Source organism: Notolepis coatsorum, assembly GCF_963971535.1.
Source record: "Notolepis coatsorum genome assembly, chromosome: 3".
Classification (NCBI taxonomy): Eukaryota; Metazoa; Chordata; class Actinopteri; order Aulopiformes; family Paralepididae; genus Notolepis; species Notolepis coatsorum.
Genome location: NC_140167.1, coordinates 196,687,892 through 196,707,774, shown reverse-complemented (window position 1 = coordinate 196,707,774; position 19,883 = coordinate 196,687,892). Strand labels below are relative to the sequence as shown.

The 19,883-nt window shown below is 44.4% G+C and overlaps 1 protein-coding gene across 24 annotated transcripts in view; it reads right to left on the bottom strand.

Annotated features, from left to right (window-relative positions):
• The window catches only part of mycbp2 (MYC binding protein 2), a 253,033-nt gene that overhangs the window by 129,523 nt on the left and 103,627 nt on the right, over nucleotides 1–19,883 (bottom strand). For 12 of the 24 annotated variants that reach the window (XM_084309674.1, XM_084309685.1, XM_084309676.1 and 9 more), the window contains exons 12-18: nucleotides 18,560–18,764; nucleotides 11,187–11,351; nucleotides 7,817–7,974; nucleotides 6,350–6,564; nucleotides 5,043–5,188; nucleotides 2,799–2,909; nucleotides 688–792 (exon numbers count right to left, since the gene is read on the bottom strand). In XM_084309674.1, coding sequence (XP_084165800.1) covers nucleotides 688–792; nucleotides 2,799–2,909; nucleotides 5,043–5,188; nucleotides 6,350–6,564; nucleotides 7,817–7,974; nucleotides 11,187–11,351; nucleotides 18,560–18,764 — 1,105 coding nt within the window. Of the gene's footprint in view, nucleotides 1–687; nucleotides 793–2,798; nucleotides 2,910–5,042; nucleotides 5,189–6,349; nucleotides 6,565–7,815; nucleotides 7,975–11,186; nucleotides 11,352–18,559; nucleotides 18,765–19,883 lie in introns of all 24 variants that reach the window. The other 12 variants (XM_084309692.1, XM_084309678.1, XM_084309680.1 and 9 more) reach the window with 6 other exon arrangements.

Sequence of the window (19,883 nt, the reverse complement as noted above, 5' to 3'; positions counted from 1 at the left end):
ATAAACCATAGGACAAAAGAAATTCTATTTATAACAATAATTTTACCCGGGCCCAGTACAGATGATTCCTCGGTGTGTCCTAAAAATACGTCCCTTTAAAAAAAACCTAAGTACACACTGCTCCTCTCAGATCTACCCCATAATAGTCGCAGCTTGTCATGTATCAAAGGCAGCTCTCCCAACGCCTGCCGTTTCATCTGCTTCTAATTCTGCCGGGTGGGAGCAGAGTGAGAGAAACCAGCTGTATAGAGAATGAAGGTAAAGGCAGTTAGACTAGGATATGGATTTCTATTTAGACCCTGATACAAGCACTGGCCAGAGCAGGCGTCCCAACACCCCAAGTACAGCGACCGCTAAAGCCAGAAGTGAACACAATAATAATAGACCAAAATCTTCTTCTCTTTTTTTTCAGTCTTTTCTACCCTCAACAGACACCTCAGAGAAAATATAGCCTCCTGTTAAAAAATAATAAAGTTTCCAAAAGTGGGCTACACTCGGGTCCGTCCCATCGAAAAGGCCCACATGGTCCTTTCACCCTGAGATGAGGTAGAGACGTTTAGGAAGCCTTGCTTTCAGAGAGCGATAGAGGAGTGGGACGGGACAGCCCGGACTGGGAGGTGAGTCAGAGAGTGTGGGGGGGGGGGGTGTCTCTCACCCATTGAGTTAGGTAGTGGAAGACCGTAGTACCTTTGTGCTTGTCCCGCTTATGCCTTAGAGCCTGAAGGGGTCTTATTCTGGCTAGGGCCTGCTCACGCTGGTTCATAAATAGTGGGCCGGGGAAAACAAGGGGGCCTAAGGGGGAGAAAGAAACTTTCACATGCATGCACAAGGCTGACAAGGTGGGAGAGAACACATGGTAATACTACAGCACAACAACAAATACACACACACTGCAAAATTATAAATAAAGAAAAAAAGAAAAGAAGACACAAGCAAGGAGGGGGAGGATTCACCAAGACACAACACATCCAATCGTATCGTGGAGAGAAGCTGAGGGTTGTGATCTGACAGAAACTAGAGGACGTGAGGGTCGTGATCTGACAGAAACTAGAGGAGCTGAGGGTCGTGATCTGACAGAAACTAGAGGACGTGAGGGTCGTGATCTGACAGAAACTAGAGGACCGTGATCTAACAGAAACTAGAGGACCTGAGGGTCGTGATCTGACAGAAACTAGAGGAGCTGAGGGTCGTGATCTGACAGAAACTAGAGGACCTGAGGGTCGTGATCTGACAGAAACTAGAGGACCGTGATCTAACAGAAACTAGAGGAGCTGAGGGTCGTGATCTGACGACAAACTAGAGGAGCTGAGGGTCGTGATCTGACAGAAACTAGAGGACCGTGATCGAACAGAAACTAGAGGACCTTGATCTAACAGAAACTAGAGGACCTTGATCTAACAGAAACTAGAGGATCTAACAGAAACTAGAGGAGCTGAGGGTCGTGATCTGACAAAAACTAGAGGACCTGAGGGTCGTGATCTGACAGAAACTAGAGGACCGTGATCGAACAGAAACTAGAGGACCTTGATCTAACAGAAACTAGAGGACCTTGATCTAACAGAAACTAGAGGACCGTGATCCAACAGAAACTAGAGGACCTTGATCTAACAGAGATTAGAGGGCATTGATCTAACAGAAACTAGAGGACCTTGATCTAACAGAAACTAGAGGACCTTGATCCAACAGAAACTAGAGGACCTTGATCTAACAGAAACTAGAGGACCTTGATCTAACAGAAACTAGAGGGCCTTGATCTAACAGAAACTAGAGGACCTTGATCCAACAGAAACTAGAGGACCTTGATCTAACAGAAACTAGAGGACCTTGATCTAACAGAAACTAGAGGACCTTGATCTAACAGAGACTAGAGGGCATTGATCTAACAGAAACTAGAGGACCGTGATCCAACAGAAACTAGAGGGCATTGATCTAACAGAGACTAGAGGGCATTGATCTAACAGAAACTAGAGGACCTTGATCTAACAGAAACTAGAGGACCGTGATCTAACAGAAACTAGAGGACCGTGATCTAACAGAAACTAGAGGACCTTGATCTAACAGAAACTAGAGGACCTTGATCTAACAGAAACTAGAGGGCCTTGATCTAACAGAAACTAGAGGACCTTGATCTAACAGAAACTAGAGGACCGTGATCCAACAGAAACTAGAGGACCGTGATCCAACAGAAACTAGAGGACCTTGATCTAACAGAAACTAGAGGGCCTTGATCTAACAGAAACTAGAGGACCGTGATCCAACAGAAACTAGAGGACCTTGATCTAACAGAAACTAGAGGGCCTTGATCTAACAGAAACTAGAGGGCCTTGATCTAACAGAAACTGGGGGCTCTGAGGGTCGTGATCTGACAGAAACTAGGGGCTCTGAGGGTCGTGATCTGACATAAACTAGAGGACCTGAGGGTTGTAATCCGACAGAAACTACAGGACCGGAGGGTCATGATCTGACAGAAACTACAGGACCTGAGTGTCACGATCTGACAGAAACTACAGGACCCGAGTGTCACGTTCTAATACAAACTAGAGGACCTGAGGGTCGTGATCCATCAGAAACTAATGGAGGATGGGATATTGAATACTTCAGTATTTTAACTCCTCTCACTGATGAAACCCTTACATGTCTCCTTGGACACATCATGTAAACCCAACTATCATACAAACGTCCACCTCCTCCTAACCTCCCCAAGGAAAGAAAGAGAGAGTCCCTACACTGTGTCTCCCACTGTAGTCTCTCTCTCTACGCCCCCCTCCCCCATCTCCCCCATCCCCCCCGTCACGTACCTCGGCCCTCCTCCAGCCGGTGCCGGCGGTTGATCCTCTGGCGCTTCTCCTCCTGACGGATCTGGATGTGCTCCTCGATGTTGACGCCTGGAGGGGGAGGGACAGGCACAGCTGAAACACAAAGGGGCCCGGCGAGGGGGGACGAGGCAAGCACCCCCGACAGGATGCGGGAGAAGGTGGGACAAGAGTCGGGACGGGACAGAGCAGAGCAGAACAAGACGTACATGGATGAATGACGGGCCCGACGTGATGGAGAAGCCATAAAACACAGACGAGGACAAACGGGGGAAGAAGCACGATGTGGTGAACATTAGGGATGCACCGATCCGATATTGGTATCGGTATCGGCCGCCGATATCAGTAAAATAGCTGGATCGGGTATCGGTAAAAAAATAAATACCGTACTTTTCGGACTATAAGCCGCGGCTTTTTCCCCCATTTTTCTACCCTGCGGCTTATATAACGGTGCGGCTTATATGTGACTCGACGTGACCAAACCCGAAAATGTAAAAATCAAAATATTGCTTTTTTGACTGCATTGAAATGTTATTTATCTGTTCCCTTATTTGCTAAACTTAATACAACTTGTAAATGAGTTAATTCTTGTTATTTGTCCGACAGTATTGTGTCCCAATGCTAATTACATATGGTAATTAAACATTAAAACACATGCGGCTTATAGTCCAGTGCGGCTTATATATGTACACATCATTCAATTTAGCTGCTGCGGCTTATATTCAGGTGCGGCTTATAGTGCGAAAAGTACGGTATATATCGGATTTAAAAAAAATAAATGAAATAATAAATGAAATAAGAAATGACCATTCAGTACATTTATATTTGTTAATTTGTTACATTTAGTTTCACTAAATGTCAAGCCTGATGTTGCCTTGCACAAAATAATGATCCCAGTCTCTTCCACACAGTGACAGTGAGGCATACAGTTTATTAATTGAATGAATGAAGTTTATTTTCTGTCTTTGTTTACAACAAATCAAAAACACACTTGTGATCCTTTACAATTCTTAAAAACAAAAGATATTTTAATATATAAAAAAAATAAAACGTGGATAAAATCTTTTTTACTTATTTTTTTTTAACTTTTTTGAAAAAGAAAATTGCACAATGGGTATTGGATCGGTAATGGTATTGGCCGATACCCAAACCCAGGCATCGGTATCGGGATTGAAAAAGTCGGATCGGTGCATCCCTAGTGAACATGCGTGAGAAGTGTATGTGAACGCGAAAAACCGCTGCGACATGTATGGAATAAACGGTGTGCCCACACGTTCCAGACCATACATAGATAAATAAGACAGACGGTAGTTGAAGTGTAAGACAAGCCGGCTTAACGCTTGCACATAGTCGGGCGTACTGTGAGCGGACCGGACTCTGCGCGGCATGTGCACAGTCGTTTGAGGTTTCATAGTCGAGCGTACCACCAGGTACCAATTTACAAAATGTCTCGTGCCAGTTTACTACATTTCCCACAATCCTTGCACGCTATTTACACTTTCTGTCACACCGTCGTCCACCAATGTCAAAATAACGAGTCTAGGTCAGTGCTTCCCAATCCTCTCCTCGAAGCACCCCAGCCGTTCCATGTATTTGTTAAATTTCTACCACCAGCACACCTGATTCAACTTAACAAGCCCTTTATTAGTTTAATCAGGTGTGCTGGTGGTGGAATTTAACAAATACATGGTACGGCTGGGGTGCCTCGAGGAGAGGTTTGGGAACCACTGGTCTAGGTTATCTCCGTTTCCAAGATTTCGAAATTAGAAAAGCCATTCAAACTTCTCAAGTTTCTTCAGATGATGACAAAAAAGGACATGGTCCAAATGTATATGATGCAGATCGGGGTCAACCAACACGCCGAGCAGCCTTTTGCGTGACACCAAGTAAGCAACGCGGATGTCCGCGCAGTTAGAACATTTTAGCTTTGCGCTTTGAGTCCGCGCGGACCTCTGCGCACGTTCCGCCCGACTTTACGGGAGCCTTTACACGTCTTCTAACAAAAACCTGTGGCATTTAACAGCACCGCAAAATGAGAATGTCACAGGGATGAATCATGCGGCGGGACTTTCTCAGGCTCCATGGTTTGGGCCCCAGAGTGACACAAAATATCAAAACAGTGATGACAGTTAACAGCTATGCAAATAGGATGGAAATGTCAGGTTGGAATTGGGTGGGGTGGGGTGGGTTGGTTGCTGGGGGGGGGGATAGTGGCCAGTGTGCACATACCTAGCAGTAGGTCCAGTGGTATCATCTCCTTTACAGCGTCAAAGATACCTCTCTGTCTGGCTTCCTGACCGTCCAGCTCCCTGGCGCAGGCTTTACAGCAGCCACACGCAGAGCAGCCAGACTCCCCCGACCCACAGCCACAGATACTGGAGGAGACACACACACGCAGAGGAAATTACACCAATGAGCACTGTACAATGTATTTTATTTGATTATATCAAAATAAAACACTTGATCATACGGAGGAAAAAGAAGAAAAAAGGCCATGCAACCCTAACCCCATGACCTACGATTGTCGGGTTAGTTGCGATATAATTACAGTGAACAAAAATAAATAGAAATATAAATATTAAACAGAGGCATCCAACAGACTCATATCACATTATAAATACTAAACAGAGGCATCCAACAGTCTTGTCCGTTATCTCGCATTCTGCCCTGTTTTCCTGTGCGTTTGCTTGTGTGCCCTCCCGTAAAACTGAGATGTGAATGTTGTTGTCTATATGTTGTCTAGATGTTTCTATGTGTATCTACCCTCTGTACAGCACGTTGGTTGACACGGGTCATGTTAAATGTGCTCTAAAAATAAATCTGATTGATTGATTCTCATCATGTTTCTGCAGTAATCCTGCCAAGGTATGGACACTGAATTTATAATGATATATCGATGTCAAAATCGTACTAGTGCCGTCTTTAATATTCATCATAATAACACGGCACACAAGCGTTGTGATAAGGAAACAAAAGACGGAGTCAGCCTCCAGCAAATAGACAGGCTGTTAAACACAGACAGAATCCAAAAAAATAACCAATGTCAAGGTTATTATTAGCATATTGCCTGCCTCAGCAACCCCCACCAATGAGAAGAGGCAAAAAGAAAATACTGATACTACGTCACCGCATACCACAAGAAACCTATAGACTTGGTGTCTTTGTAACACACTATAGTATTTCACTGTTTTCTTTCATAGATGTACCACAGAAATACTGTAATGATTCACTATAGTGTTTATATAGTAGAATATCATAGACATTTAAGGTGAAGTGGAATGACATAACATTAGCTCAGCAATTCTCTCTCTCTCTCTCTCTCTCCCTGCCTCCCTCTCTCCCTCTCCCCCTTCCTCGCTTGTCTTGCTCCCTCTGTTTGCTTGTCCGCACGCCTTGGCCACCGACTTCCGTGACAGACTTATAGGACCACTATAGTATCCCTGTGGTTTTATCGTACTAAATACTACAATTTCTATAGTGATCCATGGTAATATTACAATAAAAAAGTCTCTTAGGCTCTTGCGTCTGGTACTCACCCTCCAGGCACCCGGTCTGGCCGACCACTGCTGACACAGCTGGCCCCGTAGCCGGTACAGTCTCCGCACACCGTGCACACCATGCACTGGTCCAGCTTCCACTTGTGCATGCCGGGCTGGCACATCATGCTCTTCTCCTCCTTCTCCTCCAGCTCGTCCTCCAGGTCTTCGTCCATGGCCGTGGCCATGCTCTCCACGCCGAACGCTACGGCGCCAGGATGCAGACACACAAAGACCGGCTCATGAATCTCCGGACAGCTCAGAACACGGTATTATTTAATACAGCCTCTCACGTTCACCCGTTCACTCACACATACACACACCGATGGGCAGGGGCGACCATACAAGGTGCCAACCTGCTCATCGGGAGCTATTAGGGGTTAAGTGTCTTGCTCAAGGACACTTCGACACGCTGCCCGGGAGGAGCGGGAAACGAACCGGGAACTTTCCGATTACCAGACGACTGCTCTACCTCCTGAGCCACCGTCGTCCCCTACTGTCATTTTAATCTTCCAATTAAAAGGATACATTTTAAGGGGCGGCTAAGTGGCGCAGTGGGCAAGGCGCTCGCCACTAACGCAGGAGACGCTGGGTTCGAGCCCAGCTCTCGGTGTTGCTTCCGGCTTGGCTGGTCGTTCATACTAATACAATTGGCAGTATTAGGGGGTGGGAAAGCCGGTGGGTGGGGATCGGACGTTGTGGACAGCGACTCCTACAGGTCGGTTGGGTGACGCCTGTACAGCAGAATCAGGAAGTATCTGGGGCAGCGTGAGCCTCCCACGCGTTACTCCTCGCCACTGAGAGATCGCGCTGTTCAGGTGAAAAGATGCGACGGCTGCCTCCTCGTGTACCGGAGGGGACACGTGATGCAAGGCTTCGTCCACATTGCAGCCAACCAGTGGGAGGCATGGTCTAGCGACGTTCGAGACAGGGGAGGGAAGAATTGGATAATACGAAAAAATTGGGATGGGAGAAAAATAGAAAATGGGGAGAAAAAGTAGATAATTTTTTTTTTATAAAAAAAATAATAACATCCCTGCCTGGTTGTGACGACTGAGTCCCCCCCCCCCCCCCCCCCCCCCCTCTGTTTTTTCCCTATTTTTATTTATTTCTTATAATTATTTCTTTTTTTGTCACATATTTTTATTTTGTATTTTCGTGTATTGTATGTTTGTTGTCGCTCTTCGTGGGGGGGATGGGGTGGGGTTAGGGGATAGGAAAGGGAAAGGGAGGGGGGGGGGGGAGAAAAAAATGGAAGATGTATAATATGTATAACTGTCTGCATAATCTTTAAAACTCTTCCAATAAAGAAAGTTATAAAAAAAAATCTTTTTTTAAAAGATTAATTTTAGATCGACTGACTGGAGATTTACAGCAATATGGACGAGGTGCTGCTGCAGTGCCATCGTTGTTACGGTAAAAACACATTTAAATACACGACGCTTCTGACATTTGTTCTCCCTCACCTTTCCCCGCCTGGTTCATGGCCCCGGTGTCCCGGCCACACTGGCCCTTGTTGTTGACCCCGAACGTCCACACCTCCCCGCTCTTGGTGAGGACGCAGGTGTGGGCCTTCCCCATGGCCACCTGGGTCACAAAGTGACCCTTCAGGTCCATCACCTGGCCTGGGGGAGGGAGAGAGGAGAGATCCTCCGTTCAAGAAAACAACTAAATCAATCTGTACAATCTGATGAAAAATGGCAGAGCAATTTACATTATAAAAGAATCACTGTACTTACAGTAGATTTCATTCACGGTTTTTGATAAACGCCTGGTGATGCTAAATCCAGATTGAACTCTGCCATTGGAAAGGGGAGATTTGGCCCGATCCATAGATGTGCGACATGGCCATAATAAGTTCATTTATAGGCCTGATATTCTATATTCTATAACCATATTTCAAATTGCATGTGTCCGGATGGCAGAATTCAGTACTGTATCTACAAAACCTTCCGTTTAATCATCTTCCCTTTATTTATTTGCTTCGATTTTTTGTGATCTCAAGAAGGTGCTGAATTTTTCATGTCTGGCCAATTTTAGCACGGTATTATTCACCGTTAAAGATGATGAAAAAAGAATATATATATATTGATATTCTCCTTTGGTTCATTACAATTTACTCAAGCCTAGTAACAGAAACAATATTTCTGACCATAGATGTTTCTGAAATATTTTTTTCTTTAAAGTAACTAGTAACTGATGGGTTCAGATAAATGTACAATATTTCTTTTGAAATGTAGGAGTAAAAGTATAAAGTTCCCTCACGTAAAGTACAAGTAGCTCGAAATTGTACTTAAAAGTTACTTTACACCACTGAAATGGAGAGAGATAAATAAGTCTGTGACTTTTCTGTGCTATCCTTGATCATTTTAGGATGCATGACTTGTTGTAACAAGTACTGTATTTTAATAATTGTCAAATAAACTAAACTAAAGATAGATATTTTATTGAAAATAATAAGGAGAAATTTAAAAGGAAGGAGCCAATCAAACGAATGGCATTGTCTTTCTTGCCCGCAACTTAAAGTAATGGCTTTGCTTATCCAAATGACAATACTGACCAAATTGAGATCTTTTTCTCTTGTCCATTTATTTAAGTTTGCTTTCTAATTTAAAATACAGTTTGACAGTTTGAGACCGTCTGTACACAGTAGGCTATGTGTGCTAATCAGACTTTGAGATTAAATTTATTTCATTATTTTTCATTATTAATACCAGAATTGAGATTTTATTTATTAATTTATTTTCATTGTTTTTTTTTATCCACTTTTTCCCCCATTTTCTATATTTTCTCCCATCCCAATTTTTGTATCATCCAATTCAACCCTCCCCTGTCACGAACGCTGTTTCTTGCCTCCCACAAGCCGGCTGCAATGTGGACTAAGTCATACATAGCACAAGTCCCCTCCGGTACTTGAGGTAACAGCAGTCGCATCTTTTCACCTGCGCAGCTCGATCTCTCAGTGGCGAGGAGTAACGCGTGGGAGGCTCACGCTGCCCCCGACACTTCCTGATTCTACTGCGCAGGCGCACCAACCGACCTGTAGGAGTCGCTGTCCACAACGCCCGATCCCCACCCATCAGTTTCCCACCCCCTAATACGGCCAATGTGTATTAGTACGGACGACCAGCTAAACTGAAAGCAATGTGGAGCGCTGGGCTCGAACAGGCGAGCCCAGCGTCTCCAGTATTCGTGGCGAGTGCCTTGCCCACTACGCCACGTAGCCGCCCTAATTTATTTTCATTGTTAATGCCAGTTATAAAAGTTTTATTGTTATACAGTTCGCGTTCATGTTCTACCTCAGATTTGTGGTTTGGCAAGTAGGCCTAGTTTGTCATGTTCTGCCCATAAAGAATATTCTGAACCACAATTAACCTTCTGGTTTCTTCAGCTTTCATTCAGCAGCAAGAATAGCCTTTAAACTTGACAGAAATAATTATTTCATGTATATCGAGATAATTATCAATATCGAGTGATGTTGTGAAGGGCCAGATTAAAACTGAGAATCTACCTTTATTGTTTGATATACTTTGTATATTATTTATATATACACGGAATATCCCTTTACCTGCGTTCAAACCAGAGTAATATTCGCTCTCCTTATTGGACAGCGCCCTAGGCGCCACCTCGCAAGCCCCCAACGTCAGGTTCAAAGACGAGTTCAGGCATGTCGGAACATGCCCGGAGACAGCGTATTGATCCCAGACAAGGACTGCGGTTTGGGACTAGATAATCACTTAAGTATATATACAGCGCAAGGTGCGCACAGCAGTAGATCACCTGCTTGTCCATCTAAACAAGCCAACGTAGTTCATCGTGTAAATTGAGCACTCGTGCGTTGAGAACATGTGCGAATAGAATAGTAAAGTGTCAGAGTTTAATGCAGTAACGTCAAGTTCGACCTAATCTAATGTGAAGTAAATAGTCGTTCATTTATTGTATATCGTGCAACCACAGTTCGTTCGTGTGTAGCATTACCCAGCGGTTCGTCGTGTTTTAGCTAGTGTACCTTAGCCAGGGTGTGTGGCCTAAATACGTCGCCCGCACCCGAGGAGGCCTAGTCAGAGAACCGTTGGACATGTGCACAAGAGAACCAGCGTCGGCGATTGCAGAACCATTACTGGTTGGATTATATTGATTTGGAACGTGTTACCCGGAGAAGAGCCTCGTTGATTTCCACTATCGTTTGGGATTTAACCTCGTGAGGATTACCACTCGGGCTGGCCTCATGGACAGAGGCTGGCTAGCTGTCATCAGTGCTATCGAGCATTTGGATTACAATTATTGCTTTGCTGCTGATCGTTGGATTTACAAGGACCGACTCCTGTACGTGGAGTCTCTTTATTCTTCATTGAATCAGACTGAGTATCCGAACATTCCTCTACCCTCCAGGCCTTACACCCCGGAGGGAACCCATTGTCTCCAGGCGGTACCAGCGTTGCCTTATATAGTTGCTATTATACGACAGGTGGCATCAACTTAGACCCATCGTAGGAATCCTGCTATTCCCAGTGACTCATGCTGCTGACTGACTTTATTCATATTCTTCGCCATACAAGCGCGACCCTAATTCTCATTCTGTAACCTAATGTTGCATAATAATAAAATACCCTCAAATACTATTTCTTTGTCAATGCCGTGTTCTTGTGAGTGTTCACCATCTATATTTGATGTACTGTCTGGCCAGTAATTAAAGTACATAACTAGCAGTGGTTTAATCTATCACAATCTTTAATACAGTGAGGGTTTTGTAACCCCTCAGTTACAAGTGATATGAAAAATGTTATCGTGATAGAAATGTTGGCCATATCGCCCAGCCCTACCCCTGCCCACTCACAAGTGCTGTCGCTGTAGATGGCATCTTTTCCGAACATGTAGAGCTCTCCATCCTTGGTGACGATGCTGCTGCTGCCGTTGTTGCAGGCCGTGTGCACCGCCGTCTTGGTCTCCAGCTTGATCATCTTTTTAGGCTTGTAGGGCTTTGGCTGTCTGCGACTCTTGGCTGGAGGGAGGAGAAGACAGTCATCAGGCTGTACAGTTGGAACAGAGCTAGATCTGTCCTCTAAAAGACATTAGTCAACTGACTGGCATAGGGTTTTGTCAACCTCTCGGATTTAATCGACAGGTCTGTAAACATTTTAAAGATTTCACACTTCACTGTCCCTCTGCAAAACGAGTGCAGTCCTGAATTTCCCCAAGGGGATCAATAAAGCAATATTTAATCTTATCTTATCTCATCTTGGTCACAAGGGATGGCTTCTTTAAATCTAGTGCTTGTTTTAAAACCAAAGCATATTTTGATGCCAGACATTAACGTTTTCCCGGAAATTACACCTTCACTGTGAAAACCATATAAATGGTTCCATAGCACACTCTCAGGAGCAAAACAGAAAGAAGCATTTCATACAAAAGTATCCTGTATTTCTGTATGACAACTAATAAAGAAACTTGAAACTTGAACTTGACTGATGGACGGAGGAGTCTGAGTGGAACAAGTCTGTAACGACCAGTAAGTCCAGGGAGGGAAGCTCTGAACACAACAGACCTGGGCCCTCATGCATCAACGTGTTCTACGCACAGATCTGTGCGTAACCCGTGCGTACGATCATTTCTAAGCAAAGAGTGGGATTCATCAATTTGAACTTGAACTTGACTTCGTGCGTACATCTACGCACAGGTCAGACCTGGCGTACCTAGCTCCCAGTGGTAGAATATATTATTACAACAAGGAAATGAGCTTCTGTGCATAATAACACTGGATGTTCTGTATGAACCGTAGTTCATTATAGTTCATTGTAAGATAGCAACAGTAGTGTAATTATGGTCAAAACCCTATAAATAGCATTTGGAATAATAGATCTTTCTCTCAGAATGAATGCAGCATGGTTTATATAGCGTTATCGGAATATACGGGGTGTAGGCTACTGACTGACTGCGCTCCGCGTAGCTTGATTGATTGATTGATTGAAAAGTTTATTAACAGATTGCAGAATGGGTACAGTACAGTACAGCTCAGTACATACAATTGTTAATTGGGGATGCAGACCAACTTTCGTCCTGTTTACATCAGGGTCCCCCATTTTCAATTCATCATCAATCATAAAGCTCAACTCGTTATTATTTTGCGCACAGACCGCCGAAACACGGGAACGTTTTGATTATATTTAAAAGGCTTTACGTTAAACGAAACAAGTGGAATTTCGAAGCTGTAAGCAGAATAAGTCATATGAATATAGTGTTCTTCCCCCTTTTTACTGTACAAGAAAGAATAGAAAACGCATTGCAATGACACCATGCAGATAGTGGACAGACTATATGATGGGATTCAAGTTTGCGTTTTTGTTGCTCATAGGCATGCTGTCAGAGTATGATATCTTAATCAAACATTCTAGAACATTTGTCGTCACAGATCATGTCCTAATGGAACATAGGCTATGGCATGGATCGTGATATTGTGTGGACTGTTATTATTACTGTACGGCGGTACCACCCATTGTGACAACAGCCTTGAGTCCCGCACACAAACATGATGGAATTCAAGTTCATGTATTGAAAGGCAGGATACATCATACATGCAGTGAGATTCATTGTTCTTGTATATGCTCTCGTATTATATTGTTTATATAGGCTACCCAATACTGACATCAAAATAGATTGTAGTATGCCTCTAGAAATCATATGCAGCAGGTAGAAAATTGACGGGAGATCCATCGCGATTTGGAATAGAATTGAGGAGAACTTTAATCCGTGGGTATTAATCAAACAACACGGGAAAAGGCAGTCATATTCCAGCGCGGTCTTTATTAGCCGACAACAAAATAGATGCCTCTAAAAATCATATAGCCAATCGAACACAACTAATAAAGGCATTCATATTACAGCACGGTTATAATGACACACAACCAACGCCAAACAGTGGTCAACGAACGGTCTTTATTAGTATTTTGAGCTGTCCAGGCAGAATTGCAGCAATGGTCTTAGGGAGCCGTTGATATCTGACATCACCGTTTACAAGTCCGCCTTTTATTTATCCCATAAATCATAATACGCGATAGTGTCTTCTTGGTTCGACAGCAGTGAATTCTCCGTGGAGTTTCTCGGAGTCCCGCTCGGGTCGGTCCATTATTTCACATCCCATGGGGGGTGTTTCCTCATTTTCATGACCATATATGGATAATCATGCACGAGCATTGACGGTAGAACAAAGTGGTATTCATCAACACGGAGGACCATAGAGCCTGCGTACGCACGTGTGATGAATGCCGACTTCCCTGTGCGTACGCTAGTTCTACATTCCGTGCTTACGTGTGGAAGTAGGTCAAGTTCTAAGTCCACGTTGATGCATGAGGGCCCTGGATTCCATTCTAAACACATGCCAACGGTTGCATCAAATATTCCTAGTCATATACGCTGACTGACTGAAAACCTAATTCACTCCCATGTGGCTCAAGGCTATATTCTAAATAGCTTCTTAACGTGCACAGGGACGTATACGTCCCGACGTGCGGAACACACCAAAGTCACGGCACTTTGCGAGCGTCTAGCGGCTTGGAGCTGCATTTTTCGCCAAACATATAAATTACAGTTCGAAATATCCATTTGTTGCTGTTCGAACGCCACCTCACTCGACCAAATCCGTGCCTCGGTTCTCGAGTTACATGGCGATGTCAGGCGAGCGTCTAAGCTTTGCAAAAAAAGTATGCAGTCCTCAAGTTCAAGTAGAAAGAAATTGCCACTTTTCTGGGTGCCTGTTAAGAGGTTAGTAACTCTAATGATTCATTTATCTTTATATTTAGGTAATAGGTAGGTATATTAAAAAAAATTAAACGCAATGACTGAAGTTACTGGCAAAATGTCAGATGTCCTCACTACTACTAACCTCAAGCCGTGTATTCTCTACTCTTATCAAGCTAGCTATGAGATCCATGGCAACAGTGCTGCGGAGTCTGTTTACTCATTGGCTGCCAGCTATTAGCCTTATCCTGTGGTAGCTACTGCCACTGCTGTAAACGATGGGAGTTAGTCACCTTGTTTGCAGGGCTATAACTATATATATATTATAGCTATGGATGCAATACAATGGCCCATTTGACATCGAGTATCTATCTAGGAATAATTTTTCCATCCATACATTCCCGTTTTATACCGTGGTGAATATAAGTATGGTTTTAGAGCGGTTTAGGGTAATTCCTGGGAGGCTAGTAATAGGCTGTGACGCATATTATACTTAATCCATTGGCATTTCGTCCCTATACACGCTACAATTAAAAATTCAAATGCATATGATCGGTATATTATGTTCCATCATGAATGCATGAAAGGGGGGGGGTCATTTCTTATTAATTGATTGTCAATAACGGCATTTGTTAGTACAACAGCATACGCTGATCAGGGCGATGGCTATGAAAACAAGGCACAATCAAGCTGAAATTGACGTTAAATTGCTCTTACCTGTGGCCGGTGAGATTCCAAAAAGAATATTCCAATTATTTGATTGGCATCTGGTATGTCCATTTGGGCCACGACATAACCCACCACAGCATAATGAATCGGGGGTCCCGAAAACTATTCAATGCGATCAGGTAAAGCCCTCGGTCCAGGTTACTAGAAAAGTCGGCCCGGAGGAATTTCATCGACACACAGCCCCATACACAGAGTGTCAAAGGGAGTGTAACATCGGCCGCTTACCACCAAGCGGCGGTATTGGACTTTTGCAATCTCAGACTCATTCCCTATGGTTACACAGGCTCCCTGGATGGATAACGATTGGAAATAGCGAATAAAAGAAATAACGATCAAATAACGAGTATACTCGTTGTTGGCGTCCAACGATTGGCGGCCAATAACGAGTACACTCGTTGTTGGCGGGGAATGAGTTAAGAGTATTGTAAACAATGAGCATTATGACATGAGTTATACGTAAACAATGGAGTCGGACCGCACTCTGCTGGACAAACTGATGATGACACCATTTCTAAATTACCCCAAGCATTTTTCTCTGCATCATGTTCTATATAGTATTTATACAACGGCATGCAAATTTCTCGATTCTGATTGGCTGAAACAGTCATTTTACACGTGTTTATTCTTCACAATTCCACGCTACTGGCCCAGGACCCGCCCACAACCGAATCACATCACATCACTCCGCCGGATCACAAGATGGCGGACAATAATCTTTAATAAATGGATATGTTGATAACGACTAAACGACTAAATATCAAGCGATTCTGTCAATGCGAATGTCTTAGTCATTTAAACAATGTTGGATTATGTAATTGATGGGTCTTGAATCATTGTGTAACAAAAGAAAAATCGCGGATTGATTGATTGATTTGCAATTTCTTTTTCCTTCTCTCCGACTGCAGCCCTCACTCTCACACCGTCCGTCCGTCCGCCCCCACACACACACACACACACACACACACACACACACACACACACACACACACACACACACACACACACACACACACACACACACACACACACACACACACACACACACACACACACACACACACACACACACACACACACACACACACACACACACACACACACACACACACACACACACACACACACACACACACGCACACACACGCACACACACACACACACGCACACACACACGCACACACACACACACACACGCACACACGCACACACGCACACACGCACACACGCACTCCTGTCTGCAACGCGGGGGATAGTCAGACTGAGAGAGAGCTGGGTGCTGCGCTGTTCTAAGTGAGCATGGCCTATTGAGTTGATTGATTGCTAATTTTATTACTGTACGCTTGGTTTCCAACTGGTTAAGTTTAGGCCCTCTACAGTAGGTTTAAAAAAATAAATTAAAAAAATAGGGCGAAGAAAACTTTTTTTTCCTATAGGGCAAAGACAACTTTTTAATTTGTTTTACCTACTTTCTATAGAAGCATCTAAGAATGAAGTTCTATAGAAAGTAGGTCTGCATCCCCTTAACAATTGTGTGTATTAAGCCGTACTGTATTGTACCCATTCTGCATCTGGTAATAAAATGTTCAATCAATCATTCCAATAATACACAGTTGGATGTGTTAGTTGGTTGGATGCACTTCGGAGCTGCTTCCACATGAGGCAACTTCTCTCAATCATTCCAATAATACACAGTTGGATGTGTTAGTTGGTTGGATGCACTTCCGAGCTGCTTCCACATGGAGGCAAATTGTCTTTTTTGTAGTTGTGGGAACTACTTTTTCTGGCGGATGGTTTTTTCAATAAATCTTCGATTAATGTGTGTTTATTGTATAGCAATAAGGTTGGATGAATGTGGCAGTTGTATAAAAGCTTTACACCACTTGCAGTCGTGATTTGTGAACAATAAACCATGCCTAGGGGGGTCTAACGACCCTCGGCTGCGCCTCGGGCCTAACAACCACCCCTAGGCATGGTTTATTGTTCACAAACCACTCCTGCGCGTGATGTAATGCTTAAATACGTGTGTGTATATTATATGTCGGATCGAGGCCTCTGCCAAGATGTCGGATCGAGGCCTCTGCCAAGAATCTTCGCAAACTGCATGCTACCATGTCCTCTCTCCTCACTCCCCCCCCACCCCCCCCTCCCTCATCTTTCTCTGCCGAAGACTTTGCGATCTTCTTTGAGGAAAAAGTGGAGAACATCCGCAGCTCCTTCTCCCAACCCATTCCAAATGCTGAATCGAGAACCTCATCCTTCACTCTGTCATCTTTCTCTCCCATTACAGAAGCAGAGACCCTGACACTGGTAACGTCGAACCGTCCGACTACTTGCCAGCTGGACCAGCTACCCTCCCCACTCCTCCAGGCCATAGCACCAGACATCCTCCCATTCCTAACGGCAACCATCAACTCGGGGGTGGTCCCCACCTCCCTAAAACAAGCCAGAGTCACGCCGCTCATAAAAAAACCAACCCTGAACCCTACCGTCATAGGCAACTACCGTCCTGTCTCTCTTCTCTCCTTCCTTTCTAAAACACTTGAACGTGCTGTATCCAACCAACTTACTGCTTATCTCTTACAGAATGACCTCTTAGACCCTAATCAGTCAGGCTTCAGGACTGGTCACTCCACAGAGACAGCCCTCATTGCGGTCACAGAGGCACTTCACTTAGCAAAAGCGAAAGGCCTCTCCTCTGTCCTGATTCTCCTAGATCTATCTGCAGCCTTCGACACAGTCAACCACCAGATCCTCCTTGCGGCCCTCGCAGGAATGGGAGTGGCTGGCTCTGCGCTGACATCATACCTCAATGACCGCTCCTACCAAGTGTCATGGAGAGGGACCCTGTCGGCCACCCGCCCCCTGCGGACGGGTGTCCCCCAGGGCTCGGTTTTAGGACCCCTTCTCTTCTCCCTCTACACTAAATCACTGGGTAACATTATCACGTCTCATGGCTTCTCCTACCATTGTTATGCCGACGATACTCAACTCTTCCTCTCCTTCCCTCCCTCAGATATCCACGTCTCTGAGCGGATCTCGGCCTGTCTGTCCGACATCTCCGCCTGGATGACGACCAACCACCTCAAACTGAACATAAGCCAAACAGAATTGCTCCACCTGCCGGCCAAATCCTCCCCCCTAACCGACCTTTCAATCACAGTCGAGAATGCAGCTGTGACTGCGTCCCTGACCGCCAAGAACCTTGGTGTTGTCCTCGACGACCAGTTGAACTTCTCTGCTCACATCGCAGCGACGACCAGAACCTGCCGATTCCTCCTGAGCAACGTCAGAAGGATCCGCCCCTTCCTGACAAAAGAAGCCACCCAACTCCTCGTCCAATCAACAGTCATCTCCCGCCTCGACTACTGCAACGCACTGCTCGCTGGCCTCCCGGCCACTGCCACTAAGCCTCTTCAACTCATTCAGAACGCAGCGGCCCGGCTGATCACAAACCAGCCGAATCACGTCCAATCTTTCGCCGTCGACTAAAGACGCACTTCTTCAACCATTATCTGAATTAAAAAATTAAAATTAAAATTAAAAGAAATATCTAACCCTAACTAACCGTACTGTCATGCACTTGTCCTAATAAACTAACCTACACTGTAGCACTCAACACTTTGATGAACATTGTTACTCAGCTGATAGAGTTGTATCCTTCCTGATGACCTGTCGTACAGAACTTTTAAGTCGCTTTGGATAAAAGCGTCAGCTAAATGACTAAATGTAAATGTAAATGTGTCTTACTGGACTCTCCATCCTCCCCCTTGCTGGCAGAGCCTGTGAAGAACACGCTGCCATCCTCGGCCACCAGGAGGGCGTGGGAGCCATCGTGACCCACGGAGAACTGGACGATCTTGGGAGACTTGGTGACGGGAAGCTCCACCCATTTACCAGCTGACGGACCGCCTTGCTTTATGCCAAGGCTCTGGTACTTCCCTGTGTAGTAGATCTGAGAGAGGAGGAGCGGGAGGAGGAGGAGCGGGAGGAGGAAGGAGAGAAAGGATGGACAGAGACATTGAGACACTTCAACACTCCCCCCCCCCCCCCCCCCCCCCCCCCCCCCCCCCCAAATGACTATAGATTTATATAAAAAGCATTGGAAGAAGCAGCGGTTGATGTGTGCAAAATGACAGTTGCGATTTTAGAACTATATGAACAAAGATTTAATAATTTCAAGTTTTATTCCTGGATCGTGTAAATAAGTCACAGTGGAACAGTAATATCACGCTTTTCTTAGTGTTTTACCGACTCTACCGCTGCACAGAAATGAGGCATTTTCTTTCGAAAAACGGTTAGACCGGTTACCAATGGTTACAGGCAGCCATGTTGGAAGAAAGAGAACTACACAAACATTCCATGCATTCCGGCTTCTATTGTTAGCCGTTGACGAGGCCACACAGCCACCGACTGATCAAAATACAAAGTAAAGACCCAGTGCGATCTCTCCATGTCTGCACGTTCCCTATAGGGAGGTGTAGTCTGACGTCACTTTAGTTTCCCCCCGCGGTCCACCCGTAGAGGGATTTATCATTGGGAAAATTTATTATCGGCTATTGTAATAATTCTGCCTCATGGACATTGGCAAGCTTTCCATTTTTGCACAAAATTTGTTCCCTTCTATCACTAACATTATTGTTTAAGCATTTTTGGTTGAAATAAAGTTATACGTAATTATTTACGATTACTTGAACATTGTTTCATGTTGAGCTATAGATTGTGGGTGAATACGCACAGAAAGGTACACCGTGCAAATGTTGATGCTTTATTTGTTTTAAACGAGACGATTTAGAAATGTGTCCATTGGAAATACATTGCAATTTCAAGCGAGGTGGACTGGAAACAACAATGACGTGACCACTATCGGATGAAGTGGCATCTAAGGAGCATCTGCCTATTATTCCATTATTATTATTATTCCAATTATTATTACTATTGTTATTATTATTATATTATCATTATTATTATTACATTATTATTAATAATATTACATTATTTATTATTATTATTACATAGCTGCTTAATCTGTCAGGAGAGCAGAGAGAGTAAAATAGATAGTGAGAGAGAGAGA